This window comes from Solea senegalensis, linkage group LG14 (genome assembly GCF_019176455.1).
Source record: "Solea senegalensis isolate Sse05_10M linkage group LG14, IFAPA_SoseM_1, whole genome shotgun sequence".
In the NCBI taxonomy this organism is placed as follows: Eukaryota; Metazoa; Chordata; class Actinopteri; order Pleuronectiformes; family Soleidae; genus Solea; species Solea senegalensis.
In genome coordinates this window covers 25,355,404-25,375,032 of record NC_058034.1, presented here as the reverse complement: position 1 = coordinate 25,375,032, position 19,629 = coordinate 25,355,404, and the positions used below count along the sequence as shown (strand labels likewise).

Here is a 19,629-nt window from a genome sequence, read left to right as displayed (position 1 = left end):
TTTTTATTTTTTTTACAAAACTTGAAACATTTGCATTTGCATTTATTTATCATTTATTTTGTGATTTGTCAAAATTTGATCTTTTCAAAAATGTAAATTTGTCTGAACTTGTGTAATTTTGTTTTATATTTTGTAAATATATTTTAAATTTTGTAAAATGTGTTTAACTTCTTGGAAATTGCAGAAACAAATTTTCAGAAGTTGAGACAAATTTACTTTTTTGGATTATTTCTGGATTTTCTAAATGTTTCACATTTTCAAAATTTGTCTAAACTTTGGTAAAAAAAAACGTGTTTCATATTTTGTAAAGTGCTGACACAGTTACAACACTTTCACTCATCCCAAATAACCTCCTATGTACACATCAAGGTTTGTTAATTACTTTCAGGATTTGTAAAAGTGCTTCAAATCTTTTTGTCCTGAGTGTAAATTTGTCCCAAATTTTGTAACATTGTTTTGAACTTACGAGCCACCGTACTCACCGGTCGTCCTGGTGTTTTCAACACAAATGGCTTCACAATATTAGCCGTAAAAACACTTTTTAAAGTCTGTTTAACGAGGCACCCATTAACAAAAGAATTAAAAAGAAAATAAAGCAGACGTAATGACAGTGTGAACATCTGTCCTTTTTCATGCTTTCTCATAATGATTGAGACTTTTACAGCGTGAACTTCACAGGGATTTTTGTGACTTTTTGTGTGCATTTCTTTATAAAACCATGTAGATGTAAAAAAATATCAAAGCTCAGGTACAGTTTATGCATTACTAACCAGCCCATACAATGGAAACTAACGTAACTTCATCCGGTATCCTGCACCAGAAATATGCGCCTCTTTCAACAAACGATAATGGACGTGTGAAATAAATTCACACATTCACAGGTTCAGTCCCATCTCAAAGTCCATGTCAGTCCAATGTCAGTTTAAGTTTCCTCCTCGTCCTCGTCCCCCTCCAGATCATCTCTCTTGTTTCCCGAGCCGATGTCCAGCACCTGTAAGTTAGACAGATGGGCGAACGAGCTCTCGTCCACAGCGTCCACAGAAAGACGGTTAAACCTTTAAAGGAAAAAAACAAAGGACTTGTTTGTAGTTAAAGCTGGAGTAAGTACTTGAAGTCATCTTTAAGTATAATCTAAGTCAAGTGATCTAAGATAGAACAGCTCATTTATTCTAATTATTATAATTATTATAATTATTATAATTATTATTAATGCCTGCAGCAATGCATAGGGAGTTCTGACTAGAATGCATTGCAGCGCAAGCATCTCTTGTAATCCTGCGCGTTTATTCTTCTTGATATTATTCCTCCTCTGCCTGTTTTTCGCCGCGCTACTCCTCCCGCAGTTTCGAGAAAACCCTCACACAGAAATCGCGAAAAACTGCAAAAATGTTCACATACACATGAATGGGAAACGGAGACAAACCAAGCCCACTTTGGAGCATCACAGTGTTGTATACTTTAACGTAGAAACATGATTGTTACTTTAAACGAGTCACAAGACTTGGGACTTTTCTCACCTTTAAATAATCGCAGTTTTGCACTTTTGTTCGATGTTTTCAGATTTAGAATGGGCGTGTATTGCGTGTGTACAGGTGACCAGGTAGTGCATCATGACGGCTGGGAGAGAACGTGAGTGGCTCAGCCAAGCTGCCGCTTTATTGAACAGTCTGCTATCTTCACCAGAAGCCATTCAGAATGTATCAAATAATACATCACTTCAACCAGACATGCCTCAGTGGACGGTGAAATCACGTCACTGTTCCTTTCTGGTCGTAGCAGTACTAACATGCCACCGATGGCAGCTAGAGAGGGACCTCGTTATCAGGCACAGCAGCACCATGGCGGTCAAGCCAGCCGTGATTCGCGTTTGTCTGGTCAAACAACCGCACGTTTTTTTTTCGAGTGCGCAAATCTACTATCGTTTACGGTAATCGTAATAAAACCGCACTGAAGAGCTGGGAGTGACTGTGAGGAGTCCAAGATTCAAAGAGGTTTACTCAAAACGTACATAGCAAAAGCATTTCATATTATTCATGCAGGTAGTCTAGGGAGTACTTAGTTCAGTAGTGTTTGAATCTTGGACTCCTCACAGTCACTCCCAGCTCTTCAGTGCAGTTTCATTTCGCACACTGGAAAAAAACGTGCGGCTGATTTGACCAGGCAAACGCGAACCACGGCTGGCTTGACCGCAGTAAAGCGCGTGTTTTGTGTATGTGAGAGGTAAAATTGTGGCTGTGAGAGCCAAAACTAGTGAATGTGAGAGGTAAGATTGTGTACGTGTGAGGTAAAAATCTCTAAACAAACTCTTCTCCTGCCCATAATTTCCAACCTACACAGTCGTCTAACCCTGTGAGTGTTCTCATGTTCATATGATTTGTAGTTTTTCTTAAAATCACCTCAAAGCGCAGAGAGTTCTGGTCTCAGCCTCCATTCACTTCCATGTTAAAATGTCTGCTTTGGAGTTTTGGAAAAACCAAGACAAGGGTGATTTTAAAACTGTGATCTCTCTGTCAATTCACACCCGTTTGTACAAACTGAAATGTGGGAGCTGCTGAAAGCCTCCTGACGGTCACAAACCAACCAAAAATTTAATCTCTATCATCAACCGTTCTTGAAATATGACAACTTTAAAATATGTTTTCTCTACTGGTTTTGGACAGTTAGGGACAGGTGTGTGTGTAAGGAGAAGGGGGGACTTAGGGAGGGGCTTGTAAGTCTCTCTGTATTCTTCCACCCAAAATTGGACGTGTAACTCCTCCCACAGTTTTGAGAAAACCCCCACACATGTTATATCAAAACGTGCAGCTTGACCGGGACTGGTGTGCTATGACTTTTCTAAGCGTTTTAAGTAACCATGGCAACAAAAATCGCAGAAAACTGTGAAGAATTTCCACATACACATGAATAGGAAACAGAGGAGCTTGTGAATCTCTCTCTCTCTCCCTCTCGCCTTTAAAACTTGGTGTTTTAAAGGGTGATTCCACCAAAATACCACTCTATACTTCATCTTTTGAAGGTTCAATCCTTTAATCCTTTACCAGCACAAGTCCTGCACCCGACAACACGTGCCGCAAGAACAGCAGGCACGCTCGAAATTTCGGCACGGAATTGCCGATCTAGTTATTAAATTTAATTTTTAATAATAATTTATTTAAAAAATTTAATTTAAGGACACCTTTCAAAGCACTCAAGGTCACCTTACAGTACATCATTAAAAAACACAAAAAAACTTTAAAAACATAGAGAAGGGGGAGGGTCAGAGGGAGAAAGCAATTCTAAACTTGAGTCTTCATTTAAAGGTGTGAAGGGAGTCAATATTGCGGATGTCGTGTTGGAGAGAGTTCCAGAGGCAGGGGCAGAGTGGCTGAAAACCCTGGACCCCATGGTGACGAGACGGGCAGAGGGTGCAGTGAGTCTGGGGGCAGAGTGAGGATCTGAGGGAACGAGAGGGAGTGTGGGGATGAAGGACGTCAGAGAGGTAGGACGGGGAAAGATTGTGGAGAGGTTTGAAGGTGAGAAGGAGGATCTTATGTTGGATTCGGTATGTGACAGGGAGCCAGTGAAGTTGTTGGAGGAGGTTCTACTGATGATCATTTTGGTTGATTAATACCAAAGCGCGCGTAATGAAGTAAGTTTGTGGCTTCCATTTATTGTCCACTTAGCCTCTTGTGCGTTTATTGTTAACACTGAGCTGGGTGTTGGACCTTTAATCTGAAGGGCTATACACTCCAAGGAAGTGATCAGAGGGAGAGTCACTGAGGATACCCTCCACTTCCTGTGGTGGAGTCACCACCCATGCCTTTGGCACGAGATTTGCAGGTGTAAACAAACCCTGGTGGGATACATTCATTTAATTGTGAATAATCATTGGGCTGTTGCCAAGTCTCAGTAAGACATAGAAAGTCCAACTCTTCAGGGATGTCGTGGAGAAGAGGAGCCTTGTTGGTCAAAGAGCGGACATTAAACAGCCCGATGGAGATGTTGGATGTGCCAGGTGAGCCACTAGCCAACTTGGCTAAGCTAGCTAGCCAAATTCAAAGGAGGCCAAGAGGAGAGAGCAGTGGCAGCCAGTTGCGCCAGCGTTCACTCAACTGACTCTGACACTTAACTGACACTGTTGTCAAGAGTAGCAGTCAGTTTCTTGTTGGATGTGTAGAACAGTTCACTATTTGGCAAACAGTCTGTTGGTGGATGGAGATAACAGCTCATTATTTGGCATACAGTCTGCTGGTGTATGGCGATAAGAGCTCATTATTTGGCAGACAGTCTGTTGGTGGATGGAGATAACAGCTCATTATTTGGCTCATTATTTGGCAGACAGTCTGTTGGTGGATGGAGATAACAACTCATTATTTGGCAGACAGTCTGTTGGTGTATGGCGATAACAGCTCATTATTTGGCAGACAGTCTGCTGGTGTATGGAGATAACAGATCATTATTTGGCAGACAGTCTGTTGGTGTATGGCAATAACAGCTCATTATTTGGCAGTTGGTGTATGGCGATAACAGCTCATTATTTGGCAGCCAGTCTGTTGGTGGATGGAGATAACAGCTCATTATTTGGCAGTCTGTTGGTGTATGGAGATAACAGCTCACTATTTGGCAGACAGTCTGTTGGTGTATGGAGATAACAGCTCATTATTTGGCTCTTTCCCACCTGCTCCTTACTCTCACTACAGATACAATATAATCTGCATACAATATAAACAACATGTCCATGGAGACCCCTGTCTGACCGCATCTGTCCACCTGTCCATCATCACTGCACACAGGAACAGAACTGATCCCTGATGTAATCAATGGATAGTTTTCCATCTTTAAAAAGTGGGTCCTCATATATAAAGGTTTTTTGTCTTGCCTCCCTCAACTCAACCGCAGCCAGTTCCTCAGAAATCAGGTTCTGCCTCATCAGAACCAGGTTTTGGTGTCCATGAGGACTACTGGTCCTGACAAGATCAGTGTTTATGACAGAAAAAAGTCCTAAAGAGGTAACAAATACAAGAACACACACACACACATAAAACCTCCTTCTACTTCCCCTACTGATGCAAACATTCCAGTGGCTCTAGATTGGCTGAAACGCAAGGATTCCAGCTGGAGGGGGATTTTGGTGATGAAAAAAAAATGCAGCAGCAGCTGATATGAACAACATGAAGAGGACAACAGCCCGGAAAAGGTCAAGGCCCAGAAACACCAGGTTGAGGTCAGACTGAAAACCAAACACAACAAAAGCCTTGAAAGCGTTTGGTCTCAAACCTCTTTACTCTGCTGTGACAGCTGCTAAACACCCAGAGTCTGGTCTCTGTGGAATAAACCACAGAGCAAAAGTTGCTGAATGCACACGAGTGAGAGTATACGGAGGGATTATAGATAGCAGTGCTCTGCAGTGTCAAGCCCAGTCACCCGATCCAACACAGTAAATTTAGTTGATTATTAACAGACGGCGACATTTCTGAACAAGTTGTTTCACAACATTTGGAAACTAACATCTGCTCATTGTGTTGCAAAACTGAAAAATTACTAGTTTGACATTTATGAATGTGTTTATTTACTTTTTTGGCCAGAGTTAGATGACAAGAATAGCACCAGTCTAATGTCTGCAGAGTAAATTAAAGAAAATAATCAAATTGTTCAATAGTTTTTTGTAAATTAGTTAATTAAAAGTGTTCAAATGCTTTCAAAGCACTGGTACGCAGATTTTCTATTACCTTTTGGAAAGGTTAGCCATTTCCAGGCTTTATGCTAAAAGGATAGACATGGTCAAACTGATTTTAGCCACTAAACCTAATAAAAGGTTGTTGACATCTTTATATCACTGTGAGACAGACTTTTCCAACAGAAAACTGAAATTTGTAAACCACTCACTCTCCCACACCAAAGTCCATAGAGAAAATCAGTGATTTTAGCTTACGGGGACACAGGAGCTGCTGGTCTACTGCTGCCTCGTGTGGTCGCTTTGTATCAACCAAACCTTGGCAACACATCAACCCCGCGCTGAAACAACTGCACTGGCTCCCCGTTAGTTCCGGATCACCTCCAGCGCCTTTCGCTTAAAGGCGAAAGGTGCTTTATAAAAAAAGTTGTTATCATCATCATTATTATTATTATTATTGTTGTTAAGTATTTTTGAAGTGGGGTGGAGTGGCTCAGTGGTTAAGACCGGTACCCTATGTGCGAAAGACATAAGTCACAAGTTCGACTCCACCCCTGGCTAATTGTACTCATTTCCATTGTAAGTTGCTTTGGATAAAAGTGTCTGCTAAATGACATGTAATGTAATGAAGTGATTTTCCTCCGTGCTGAAAACCTGAATCTGACCTGCGAGTCAAGCTCAGTGTAAAAAAGGGAGGTGAAGTCCAGTTGCAGATGTGTGACGAGCAAAGCACTTTAAACAAACAGAGCAAATTTCCTCACAGGTCTGCTCTGGTCACTCTTGCAAAATCACTTCCTCAGATGGAATTAATCCCAAATACCATGAGGTTTCTATCAACCTCAGGGAAGCACAGAGAGTGTTTGGTTTTTGCCTAAGTGGGTCATATGATAAATTTGAAGCCGAAAAGCTTGTGCAAACAACCCTGGAGGAGGAATGAAGTGTGATTAGAGATTACGACCACTCGTTGGAAATCGAGGATTGTTTATGAGCAGCAACAAGACTGAGAATACGAATGGAATCAAACCTCCCACATCCATAAGTCCACAGAAGTCCACTATCTTCTCTGTGATATGAATGTAATCATCTGTAGACCCTGTGCAGAAAAGAGTATGGATATCCGACCTGAACCCATCGGGTTGGGCCAGGTTTGGCCAAATCCAGGAAGGATAGTCAGGTTTGGGTCGGGTTTCAGAAATAAACCCCAAAACGATTGTTGGGTTCAGATACGGTCAGGTATGGTCAGATATGTTCAAATATGTTCAGGTATGTTCAAATATGTTCAAATATGTTCAAATATGGTCAGATATGTTCAGGTATGATCAGATATGTTCAGGTATGGTCAGGTATGTTCAAATATGTTCAGGTATGTTCAAATATGTTCAGGGATGTTCAAATATGTTCAGATATATTCGGATATGTTCAATATGTTCAGGTATGTTCCAATATGTTCAAATATGGTCAGATATGTTCAGGTATGTTCAAATATGGTCAGATATGTTCAGGGATGTTCAAATATGTTCAAATATGTTCAGGTATGTTCAGATATGTTCAGGTACGTTCAAATATGTTCAAATATGGTCAGATATGTTTAGGTATGTTCAGGTATGATCAGATATGTCTGAAAAACTAGTTCATGCTTTTGTTACATCTAGATTAGATTACTGTAACTCCTTATTATCATGATGTTCCAACAAGTCTGTTAGAACCCTTCAGTTCATTCAAAATGCTGCAGCACGAGTTCTGACAGGAACAAGAAAGAGAGACCATATAACTCCAGTGGTAGGTTCTCTACACTGGCTCCACCCACAGTTTAGAATTCAATTTAAAATCCTCCTCCTCACGTACAAAGCACTTAATGGTCAGGCCCCTTCATACCTGAAAGACCTAGTCTTACCCTATCACCCTAACAGACCACTTAGGTCACAAAATACAGGTTTACTTGTGGTTCCCAGAGTATGTAAGAGTAGAATGGGAGGCAGAGCCTTTAGTTACCAGGCTCCTCTCCTGTGGAACCAGCTTCCAATGACAGTTCGGGAGGCGGAGCCTCTCTCTGTATTTAAAGCTAGACTTAAAACTTTCCTTTTTGATAAAGCTTATAGTAAGAGCTGGTTTAGGGAAACCTGGACCACCTCTTAGTTATGCTGCTATAGACCTAGACTGCTGGGGGATTTTCCTGTGGTACACGCACATTCACTCTCTCACACTCAGGGTATGAATATGACTTTTTATATGTCATTAACCTTGTCTCTTTCTCTCCCTAGTCTGTGTCTTTCCTCCCTTCCCTCTCTCTCTCTGTATTCTCATCTTGCAGGTTGCAGGATCCAGATCCAGTTTTCGAGGCTATCCATATCATCACCATTATTATTATGTTATAATTAAAAGTGGATATCATTAACTGTATAAACTTGTAACCTGATACAGTTGTTGTGTATCTGCTCCTGGTCTCTCTCTCTCTTCTGTCTCTACCTCATTTCCCTCTTGTCCTTTCTCTCCCCCCTTTCTGTCCCCCACCTCTCCTCTGTCCCCCATTTTCCTTTCACCCCAACCGGTCGAGGCAGATGACCACACATCTCTGAGCCTGGTTCTGTCAGAGATTTCTTCTTCTGTTAAGAGGGAGTTTTTTCTCTCCACTGATGCCTAGTGTTTGCTCATTGTGTGAACTGTTGGGGTTCTCTGCTCTCCTTGATGTTGTCTATGTACAGAGCCTTGAGATAATGTATGTTATGATTTGGCGCTATACAAATAAAATTAAATTGAATTGAATAGATATGTTCAGGTATGATCAGGTATGTTCAGGTATGATCTTGTATGATCAGGTATGGTCAGGTATGATCAGGTATGATCAGGTATGTTCATGGTATGATCTGATGTATGTATCAGGTATGATCAGGTATGATCAGGTATGTTCAGGTATGATCTTGTATGATCAGGTATGTTCAGGTATGATCAGGTATGTTCGATTATGATCTTGTATGATCGAGTATGATCAGGTATGGTCAGGTATCAGGTATGGTCAGGTATGATCTTGTATGATCTTGTATGTTCAGGTATGATCAGGTATGTTCAGGTATGTTCAGGTATGATCAGGTATGTTCAGGTATGATCAGGTATGATCTTGTATGATCAGGTATGGTCAGGTATGATCAGGTATGATCATGTATGTTCAGTATGTATCAGGTCATGATCAGGTATGTTCAGGTATGTTCAGGTATGTTCAGGTATGTTCAGGTATGTTCGGGTATGATCAGGTATGATCAGGTATGTTCAGGTATGATCTTGTATGATCAGGTATGTTCAGGTATGATCAGGTATGAGGTATGAACAGGTATGTTCAGGTATGATCTTATGATCAGGTAGGTATCATTCAGGTGATGTTCAGGTATGATCAGGTATGAACAGGTATGTTCAGGTATGATCAGGTATGATCAGGTATGTTCAGGGTATGATCAGGTATGTTCAGGTATGATCTTGTATGTTCAGGTATGTTCAGGTATGAATCAGGTATGTTCAGGTATGTATCAGGTATGATCAGGTATGTTCAGGTATGTTCAGGTATGATCAGGTATGGTCAGGTATGATCAGGTATGATCTTGTATGATCAGGTATGTTCAGGTATGAACAGGTATGTTCAGGTATGATCAGGTATGATCAGGTATGTTCAGGTATGTTCAGGTATGATCAGGTATGTTCAGGTATGATCTTGTATGATCAGGTTTGGTCAGGTGAATGGTTTGCAGGTCCCTTACCGTAAAAAGATGCCTTTGATGTTCGGAGTGCCTTCGAATGCTGACTCAGGAATGGCAGAGATGCGGTTACTTTGCAGGTGAAGATACTCCAGAGACTCAGGCAGGTCAGAGGGGATGTGTGTCAGCTGGTTTCCAGACAGGTCTAATGTCTGAAATTAGAAGAGGCAAATTATCATAGATATCATCTTAAATCCTTTTTGTTGATCAACATTAAACATTTATGCTAAAATGAGTGAACTACTGTAAGTATGAAATTGTATTAATGTTCTTGAATGTTCAGGTTTTTGGTGACAATTACAGCTGTAAGAGATACTGACACAGTCAGTGATGGCTGCACCTTGCACACCACATTGCCAAGAACCAAGAACTGTTTACAATTTAACACAGTTCCTGTGAAATCTGTTGTTCTGTTGTTTGAGCATGTATTCAGTGAGTGGGCCACAGTGTTTCAGTCTCACAGTGCAGTGAGTGCAAAAAACTATCTCTGAACTATGATGAACTATCATTTTAAGTACAAGGAAGATCCAATTAAATCAAAGCCTCATGATGTTCGTAAATGCTCAGGTTCAGAGTATCCGATATGATCCTTGGACACTCACTGTGAGCGCACTGAGCTCCATCCAAGCTCCCTGGTAGACTGAGTTCAGTTTCAGCTGATTGTCACTCAGGATGATCTTTTGTAGCTTCTCCATGCCCGTCAGTGCTCCATCTGGTATTGAGTTGAGCTGGTTGTTCTTGATTTCCAGCACCTGCAGGCTGCGGGGAAGACCCAGTGGCAACGAGTGAAGGCCATTCCCCGACAGGTCCAGTTTCTCCAGGTCCCGCAGCTTCCTGAAGGCATCGCGGTGAACCTTTGGACTGGTCAGCTTGTTGTAGCTGAGGTTCAGCTCCGTCAGCGTATACAGCAAAGCCAGGTCGTTGCGGCCAAGTTCGGAAATTTGGTTGTGGAGCAGCATTAGTGTCTTGGCCCGTCGAGGCAAACCCCTGGGAACCCGCTCCAGCAAGTTGTTATACATGTGTACAGTATGAAGCTTCTTCAAACCCTTGTGAAAACACAAATTAAAAATGAATTTACATGGAAAGCAAACATGTCAAATGTTTGAGTAACAGAGAAAATAAAAGTACCATGAATGATGCTGGGTGGATGGAGCGTGCACGGAGCTTGTTATTGTGAAGGAGCAAGTATTCAAGGTTCCGGACGGCGGTGAGAGCGTCTCCAGGGATGCTGCGGATGGCGTTTTTCTCCAGGTGTAGCAGCACCAGATTGCGAGGCAGGCCCCCGGGGACAACACTCAAGTTGTTGTTTGACAAATCGAGGCACTCCAGGCTGCTCAGTTGACTACCAGAGAAAAAGAGGAAGCAATCCAGTCATTTCTCTGATCCTGCCAAGAGTTCGCACCCATGTATAATCAATGTTTTACACTTGGCAACAACATCAGCAGGTTAGAAATAAACCACTGATGGACTGTGAAGCAGGATTTTATCAACCTGAACGTATCATTGTCCATGCCCTCGTTGCTTAGGAGGTTGTTCTGAAGATATAACTCTCTGAGGTTTGATAAGGTGTCAAAGGCCCCAGCTGGGATTTTCTCCAGCTTGTTACTCTGTAACAACAATAACAACAACAACAACAACAACAACAACAATCCTTATGTGTTACTTGACTCAAGTTGTTGGTCACACTTTAGACAACACAGTGTTTGAAAGCATGACTTTTCCTGTCCATCATAAGCATGATTTGTACGAAACACAGGAATCATACGACACAAATCCTTTGAAGGCATGGAATACACATTGTTCGTTTCACTTAGTCACGTTGAAATATTCATGGACCCAATTGTACCGAGTCTAGCGGACTATTAGGTGTGAAAACAACTTCAAGTTGTTCCTCATACATTACCATGACTGTTGCTAATCACAGTCAGATGAGAAAGTATCTGTACATGAACTCCTCTCCAGGTGTATCCAGGTGTTCTCGTTACCTTCAGATGAAGACGGTAAAGGCTGGGCGGCAGGTTGTTGGGAACAACCCGCAGGAAGTTGCTGGACAAGGTCAGGATCTCCAGACTGTTAGAACCATTGAACATGTGATCAGGAAGTCCTGCCTCTGTCAGCTTGTTGTTATGAAGATACACAGACCTGCCGGCCACAATGAGGAGAACACACGGCCACAGGTGAACACATTAAAATTCCACAAACAAAAAGATTAATTTACACAAACACACACGCGCACGCTTGTACCTCAGCTTTGGTTTGTAGCCAAACGTATACGGGTAGATCTTTGTGAGCTGATTAGCAGCAAAATCAGCACTGATCAGTGAGGGTGGAAGTACCTTTGGTGCTGAAGTGAGCTGCAAACATAAAGAAAGATTAACACAGCAACATTTCTTGCCAGCCCTTTAACCCTCTTATGAGCATCATGATATTCAGGATAACCACCTGGATTTATTTTGATTTTATGGCTGTAGAATTGTCGAAAAAGTGTTCAATGAGTAAGTTCTTCTGCACCTTTTCCCGGCATAACTTTCACTTTCCATATCTGCCAGTTATTCAACCAACTCAACAAGGAATTACAGTACTGAGAAGCTGAAGTCACAAACGTGTGATGGTGAATCTCGTCTGTGATTGGACGCTTGTTCCTCTGAAGTCCTGAGGTTCTACCTTAATGACAAGTACTATATGAGTGCAAAGCTCTATTTCTCTGCTTTCCGGTATCCATCCATCCATCCTCTAAAGGCCGGGTCACACCATGGACAGATTGCCGGTACATAGTTCTAGAATATTCTAGATATTACATGCGACCGCCGTAGGAGTTGCAGTAATGGGACATACACATGACAAATCCTGTCGGTGACATAAGAGATCATATTTTTTGTCAAAGGTGAAACTTTAATGGAAATGTCCATTTTGTTGATCATTCATTCAGTCACATCCCAAAATTTAGTTCATAAAAATCTCATAAAGCATCTTCTGGTTAGTGTGGTGACGTCACAGTTTAGTATCAGCCCTGCCTGCTTGGAACCCTGTCAGAACACCAGGTATCAGGTTCCATCACTGATGGAGCAGAGCCGAGCCGTGGTGGAAAAGCACCATTAGAGCCCTCTCCTTCATAATATGGTTCATGGATTAAAGCAGCGTTGGTGTCTTTGAGGCTTAGTGAGCACTTTAAAATCCCCCTATTCTTCCTGGATCCTGTTTCCATATCACAAATCTGTCCATCCTGTCTCTCTGTCCCAGAGGGTCATCAGTGATGTTTGTGACCAGCTGGCACAGTCAGTTATATTCACCATGTCACACTGCACTCTGCTCTGCTTTGCTCTACTGGATGACTCACCTTGTTGTTTGCCAAGTATAAATAAGCCAGTTCTTCCAGCATCTCAAATCCTTCATCTTCAAGGCCTGAGAAGACAAAAATACAAAACACACTCCACATTCTCCACACGATCATTTTACTCAGTCCAGCATCCCAAGTTTAGATGACACATCATTTCTTATAATGCTGCGATATTAATGGCTCTGACTCAGTCTGTGCTCGTGTGTTCTGAGAAGCAGTGAATCAGTTTTCAAGTGGTGCAATGTTCAGGACAAGTGGATCCAGCTGGATGTTTTCAACTCTGAGGTCACAGTTTGGTCAAATCAAAGAACATGTAACATTTCTGCATCAAAGAGATTATTTTAGGTGAAGTCGGACAACGCTGATTTTGTCTGAGTTACAGAGGATCATGCACTGAAAACATGGAAAAACAAGGCGATCAGAGATGGCAGACTTCACAAGCCTGTGTAACACACTCCAGACTGCAGATCAGAAGATTGTGTGTATTCTTGGGCCTCTGTTCTGTTGCTCAGCAAGTGCGGAAACACAGACAGACACACGAACACACACACACACACACAGAGCCACCAAAAATACTTCACTCCCACTCTGTCGGGCGAAGTAACAAAAGACTCAACTAATAAACTAATAAAAATCAGTCAGTTCAAGTCCACGATATCTTAAGAACATGATCACGTCTTTATCTCACTGTTTGACAGACTTTTGTAAACCACTCATTCTCCTACACCAAAGTCCAGAGAGAAAATCAGTGATTTTAGCTGGCGGGGACACAGGAGCTGCTGGTCCTCTGCAGCCTCGCGTGGTCCCTTTGTGTCACTGAGGTTAATTCAAATTAAGATTACTAAACAGTGACAAAAGGTGACAAAATAAGACATTTGAACTTAGTGATGGAGGCAGCAGTGGATCAACAACTCCTGTTTGTGATGTTAAAATCACTGATTTTCTCTGTGGGGTTTGGTGTGGGAGAGTCCTTGCATGAAATGGCTGTTTTTAAGAAAGGTCTGTGTTACAGGCTGGTTCTCAGAGCTTAATGCCTGCACATGACACTGGCGTCCACAGCAGCTGTATGAGGGCTAATCCATGTGAGTCTGAGGTTAAGATGACACCACTTATTGTTGGAGCATTTCACCAGCCACATAAAGCCCATAACAACAAAACACATGTCACATGTGATGTTCCTTCGTGTTGGATCTACTTTGTTCCCACTCATTGTGTGTGACTCAAACCCATTTGCTTGATTGTTGTGCTTTGGGCCCAGAGTGCTGCCAACATGTAAATGCTGCGTGTCTGCAGATTTCTGACCAGCTGTGGCGTCTGTTTCTGTTCCTGAGAGCTTCTCAAGTCATTGTAACATTGTTTTTTTGTATGACTTTGTGTCGTTTTGTTGATCACTCACTGTCCCACACCAAAGTCCTTAGAGGAAATCAATGGTTTTGATTTTTGTTGATCCACTGCTGCCTCCATCACTGAGTTCAAATGTGTTATTTTGGTGATGTCAGTGTGTGAAACCCTGAGGTGTGAGGTGTGAATACCGTGTGAGGTGAGCCAGTTGTTCTGAAGGTTGAGCGTTTCCAGTTGATACAGGTGAGATACATGCTCCACTGTTATCTCCTCGATTTTGTTGTTCTGTTTCCAGGAGACAAAGCACAGAGAGTGAGAACACAGACAGACTGAAGAGGCTCTGCAGTGGCTCCCTCATGAGTCCCCTGAACCACAGATCATGTGGGTGTAAAAACACCTGCAGCGAGAGCTGACGGGTTTTATCTGACAGCTTGGCGGGAAACTCCACAAGGTCGACTCCCGCGCAGTCCACCGAGCCCTCTGCCGTGCAGCTGCAGTCCAGCGGACACTGGAACGCCTCTGATTTGGTCACCACTGTCGTCTCCTCCACAGGTTCTCCTTCATCCTCTTCCACAGGTTCAAGTGTTGTCTGGCAGTTCACCAAAACCCAGAGCAGGAGGAGCACAGTCAGAGTCTGCAGCGAGGGATGTCTGCTAAAGGCCATGTTCACGATCTCCTGTCAGAGAAGTTAGAAACATCAGGTCATGAAGTGTTTTCACTAAAACCCTCTTCTTCTAACTCCTCCGGTCATCACTCCATGATTCATGCATTCATTACTTCCAAAATCGACTACTGCTGCAACAGCGCCCTCTACGGTTCAACCAGCAAAGCTCCTCAATGAACTTCAACAGGTCCAGAACTCCAGAGATCACGTGACCTGCACTGGCCTCCCATCCCACAACACATGTACTTCAAAGTCTGCGCCAGACCTGGTGACAGTGATCTTACAAGACTGCTTTACCTCTAACAGACAGCAGGGGGCAGTGAGTGAGTGAGTGAGTGAGTGAGTGAGTGAGTGAGTGCAGTGAGGAGTGAGAGTGTCAGCTGAAAGGAGTACTCACTCACTGTGAGTGAGTGAGTGAAAGAGAGTGTCAGTGAGTGAGTGAGTGAGTAAGAGTGTAGTGGTGGGTGGTGGGTGAGGAGGGTGTGAGGAGTGTGTGTGAATGAGTATGAGTGAGTGTCAGTGAGTGAGTGAGTGAGTGTGTGTGAGTGAGAGAGAGGAGTGGAGTGAGTGAGTAAGAGTGTAAGTGAGTGGGTGAGTGAGGGTGTGAGTGAGTGAGTGAGTGAGTGAGTGTGTGTGTGAAGTGTCAGTGAGTGAGTGGTGAGTGAGGTGTGTGTGAGTGAGGTGAGAGTGTCAGTGAGTGAGTGAGTGAGTGAGTCAGTGAGTGAGTGAGTGAGTGAGTGAGTGGTGAGTGTGTGAGTGAGTGAGAGGTGAGAGAGGTGAGTGAGTGAGTGAGTGAGTGAGTGAGTGAGTGGTGGGAGTGAGTGAGTGAGTGAGTGTCAGTGAATGAGTGTGTGGTGAGTGGGAGTGAGTGAGGAGTTGAGTGAGTGAGAGTGTCAGTGAGTGAGTGAGAGTGAGTGAGTGAGTGAGTGAGTGAGTAAGAGTGAAAGAGGTGTCAGTGAGTGAGAGTGTCAGTGGAGTGAGTGAGTGTGTGAGTGAGTGAGTGAGAGTGTCAGTGAGTGAGTGAGTGAGTGAGTGTAGTGAGTGGGTGAGTGAGAGGCCAGTGAGTGAGTGAGTGGGGAGTGAGTGTGTGGGAATGAGTGAGTGGGAGTGAGTGTGTGTGAGTGAGTGAGTGTCAGTGAGTGAGGAGTGAGTGAGAGAGGTCAGTGGGAGTGAGTGAAAGAGTGTCAGTGAGTGAGAGTGTGGAGTGAGTGCAGTGAGGTGAGTGAGAGTGTCAGTGAGTGAGTGTGTGAGTGAGTGCAGTGAGTGAGTGACTGAGTGTGTGTGAGTGAGTGAAAGTGGGTGAGTGAGTGAGTGAGTGAGAGGTCAGTGAATGAGTGTGTCAGTGAGTGATTGAGTGAGTGAGAGTGTGAGTGAGTGAGTGAGAGAGTGAGCGAGTGAGTGAGTGAGAGTGTCAGTGAGTGAGGGGAGTGAAAGAGCAGTGAGTGAGTGGGAGTGTCAGTGAGTGAGTGTGGAGTGAGTGCGTGAGAGTGTCAGTGAGTGAAGTGAGTGTCAGTGAGTGAGAGGAGTGAGTGTCAGTGAGTGAGTGAGTGAGAGAGTGAGCGAGTGTCAGTGAGTGAGTTGTCAGTGAGTGAGTGAGAATGTCAGTGAGTGAATGAGTGAGTGAGTGTGTGAGTGAGTGCGTGAGTGAGAGTGTGAGTGAGTGAGAGTGTAAGTGAGTGGGTGAGTGAGAGTGTCAGTTTCTGACGTCGTCTCTAAGTTCAGAGCTGCTCGTCCTCCATGAGACGCACGTGTCTAACAGCTGTTCATCCACACACAGACAGAGAGAATGAAAAGCATGTGCACTTGCACTGTTTTTGTTATATTTGGTTCTGTGAGTTTGTGTGGAATCATCTGGAACACACATGTCAGACGTGTGTCATACGTGTGTGAATGACACCGACATGTTATTCCACAGTAGAGCAACAAAGACACATGCAGTCAAATCAAAAAATATAAAAGTAAAAGTCTGCTCTTTACCTTTCTGCAGAAGTGCACCGAAGACTGCCGTCTACTCTGAACACGGGCTGTCCCATAGCAGGAGACGAGTCCCAGCCACAGCAGACACCCTCCAGATGTGTGTGTGTGTGAGAGAGAGAGAGAGAGAAAGAGAGAGAGACAGGGGAGTGGGAGTGGGCGAGAGAAAGTTCAGAGAAAGACAGGAAAAGGGACGAGAGAAGAGAAGAGAAGGGGAAGGGAGTGAGAATGACAAACAGCTCTGCTCTGACTCTCAGCCAGAAACTTACATTCTTTCCTCGAGTGTTTCTGTTTCCTCTCCTCACTGCTTAGTTTGTGCTGTGATACTTTTTAATATCATCTAAGACAGACCTGAGCATTTTACACACATTTGCCACACATTTGGGCGTCCCTGTCATAAACAATTCAATTCAATTCAATTTTATTTGTATAGCGCCAAATCATAACATACATTATTTCAAGGCACTGTACATAGACAACATCAAGGAGAGCAGAGAACCCCAACAGTTCACACAATGAGCAAACACTAGGCATCAGTGGAGAGAAAAAACTCCCTCTTAACAGAAGAAGAAATCTCTGACAGAACCAGGCTCAGAGATGTGCGGTCATCTGCCTCGACCGGTTGGGGTGAAAGGAAAAATGGGGGACAGAAAATGGGGGGAGAGAAAGGACAAGAGGGAGATGAGGGAGAGACAGAAGAGAGAGAGGGAGACCAGCAGCAGATACACAACAACTGTATCAGGTTACAAGTTTATACAGTTACTGATATCGACTTTTTAATTACAAAATAATAATAATGGTGACGATGAGCGTAGCCTCGGAAACTGGATCTTGATCCTGCAACCTGCATGATGAGAATACAGAGAGAGAAAGAGGGAAGGAAGGAAAGACACAAACTAGGGAGAGAAAGAGACAAGGTTAATGACATATAAAAAGTCATAATCATATCCTGAGTGTGAGAGAGTGAATGTGTGTGTACCACAGGAAAATAGCAGCATAACTAAGAGCTGGTCCTCAGTAGTTGAACCTCATGGTGGTGTAAAACAGAACAAGTAGACTTTTATAGTTCTAATGGTTGTTCTGTCCAGTTTATCTCTTTTTATTAAACACCTTTTTATAAACTACAGGTCGCCATGATGTTGGAGGTTTGCTAAACAAATGAAATTACTCACAAAGGTTACACAGTACGGAAGTCTATTAGTGTCACAGTGTGTGTGTGGGGGGGTCTGTATCAGTGTCATCTTATATAATGTGACACTATATCGTATAAACGTGATAATTATATCGTATAAATGTGACACTATATCGTATAAATGTGATAATTATATTGTATAAACGTGATAATTATATTGTATAAATGTGATAATTGTATTGTATGAATGTGATAATTATATTGTATGAATGTGATAATTATATTGTATAAACGTGATAATTATATGTGAATGTGATAATTATATATAATTATATGTATAAAGACAATGTATAAATGATAATTATATTGTATAAATGTGATAATTGTATTGTGTATGAATTATATTGTATAAATGTGATAATTATATTGTATAAACGTGATAATTATATTGTATAAATGTATATGAATGTGATAATTATATTGTATAAACGTGATAATTATATTGTATAAATGTGATAATTATATTGTATAAATATGATAATTATATCGTATAAATGTGATATTATATTGTATAAATGTGATAATTATATTGTATAAATATGATAATTATATCGTATAAATGTGATATTATATTGTATAAATGTGATAATTATATCGTATAAATGTGATAATTATATTGTATAAACATGAAAATTATATTGTATAAATGTGATAATGATATTTTATAAACGTGATAATTATATCGTATAAACATGAAAATTATATTGTATAAACGTGATAATTATATTGTATAAATGTGACACTATATTGTATAAATGTGATAATTATATTGTATAAATGTGATCATTATATTGTATAAATGTGATAATTATATTGTATATACGTGATAATTATCTTGTATAAACATGATCATTATATTGTATAAACGTGATAATTATATTGTATAAATGTGACACTATACCGTATAAATGTGATAATTATATTCTATAAACGTGATAATTATATTTTATAAATGTTACACTATACTGTATAAATGTGATAATTATATTGTATAAACGTGATAATTATATCGTATAAATGTGACACTATATTGTATAAATGTGATAATTATATTGTATAAATGTGATAATTATATTGTTTAAATGTGACCCTATATTGTTTAAATGTGACGTCAGTGACACAAAGTGACCACATGAGGCAGCAGAGGACCAGCAGCTCCTGTGTCACCAGCAGCTAAAATCACTGATTTTCTCTCTGAGGTTTGGTGTGGGAGAGTGAGTGGTTTACAAACTTCAGTTTCCTGCAGGAAAAGTCTGTCTGACAGTGAGATAAAGACGTGAGTGGCTAAAATCAGTTTGTATTTCCCTAATATTTCCTCCAAATTACATTAAACAAAAAAAGTCTGTAGCTCGATTCTTGCTGTTATGGTAAAAAGTTGAGTTTATGGACATTACGAATGGAAATATTGGCCAGATGTCCAAACATAATCTTCAGTGTTTATTCAGTGTAAATGATCACACTCCTCCCTGGCTCCACATTAACACACACACACACACACAGAGAAATGACTCCTCCCTCACAATTTAGGGGCCTGTTTCAAGGCTACATGACTGTGACTTTCCACAACAATGCTCCTCTGTTTAGTCGGGACAGACCTTGGACAGAACCGTCACTTTGGCGCGCTCCGCGTATGTTTCCCCCCTTTTTGGAGGACCTGCTTCCAAACTGCCACGCTGACGTTTTTCCTTTGTAAACGGAGGAAAAATGGCACGAACACAAATGTCT

At 41.8% G+C, this 19,629-nt stretch overlaps 1 protein-coding gene across 1 annotated transcript; it reads right to left on the bottom strand.

Moving 5' to 3' along the window:
- Window positions 1-407: 407 nt before the first annotated feature.
- Window positions 408-16,856, bottom strand: podn (podocan). Its single transcript, XM_044043202.1, has 11 exons — window positions 16,716-16,856; window positions 14,472-14,750; window positions 14,266-14,359; window positions 12,734-12,798; window positions 11,641-11,750; window positions 11,382-11,538; window positions 10,888-11,003; window positions 10,525-10,738; window positions 9,999-10,442; window positions 9,400-9,548; window positions 408-1,055 (listed from the first exon to the last, which is right to left on the bottom strand). The coding sequence occupies exons 2-11, from the start codon at window positions 14,736-14,738 to the stop codon at window positions 923-925; spliced, it is 1,749 nt and encodes a 582-aa protein (XP_043899137.1). The 5' UTR covers window positions 14,739-14,750; window positions 16,716-16,856; the 3' UTR covers window positions 408-922.
- Between the last annotated feature and the right edge of the window lie 2,773 nt (window positions 16,857-19,629).

What these genes read in the sequence shown, in the direction of transcription:
- podn (XM_044043202.1), bottom strand. Translation starts at nt 14,738, where the DNA reads ATGGCCTTTAGCAGACATCCCTCGCTGCAGACTCTGACTGTGCTCCTC. An exon ending in CCCGTCAGCTCTCGCTGCAG is followed by an intron (nt 14,360 to 14,471) that starts GTGTTTTTACAC and finishes TCCTGGAAACAG; the next exon opens with AACAACAAAATCGAGGAGAT. An exon ending in TATACTTGGCAAACAACAAG is followed by an intron (nt 11,751 to 12,733) that starts GTGAGTCATCCA and finishes TTATGTTTGCAG; the next exon opens with CTCACTTCAGCACCAAAGGT.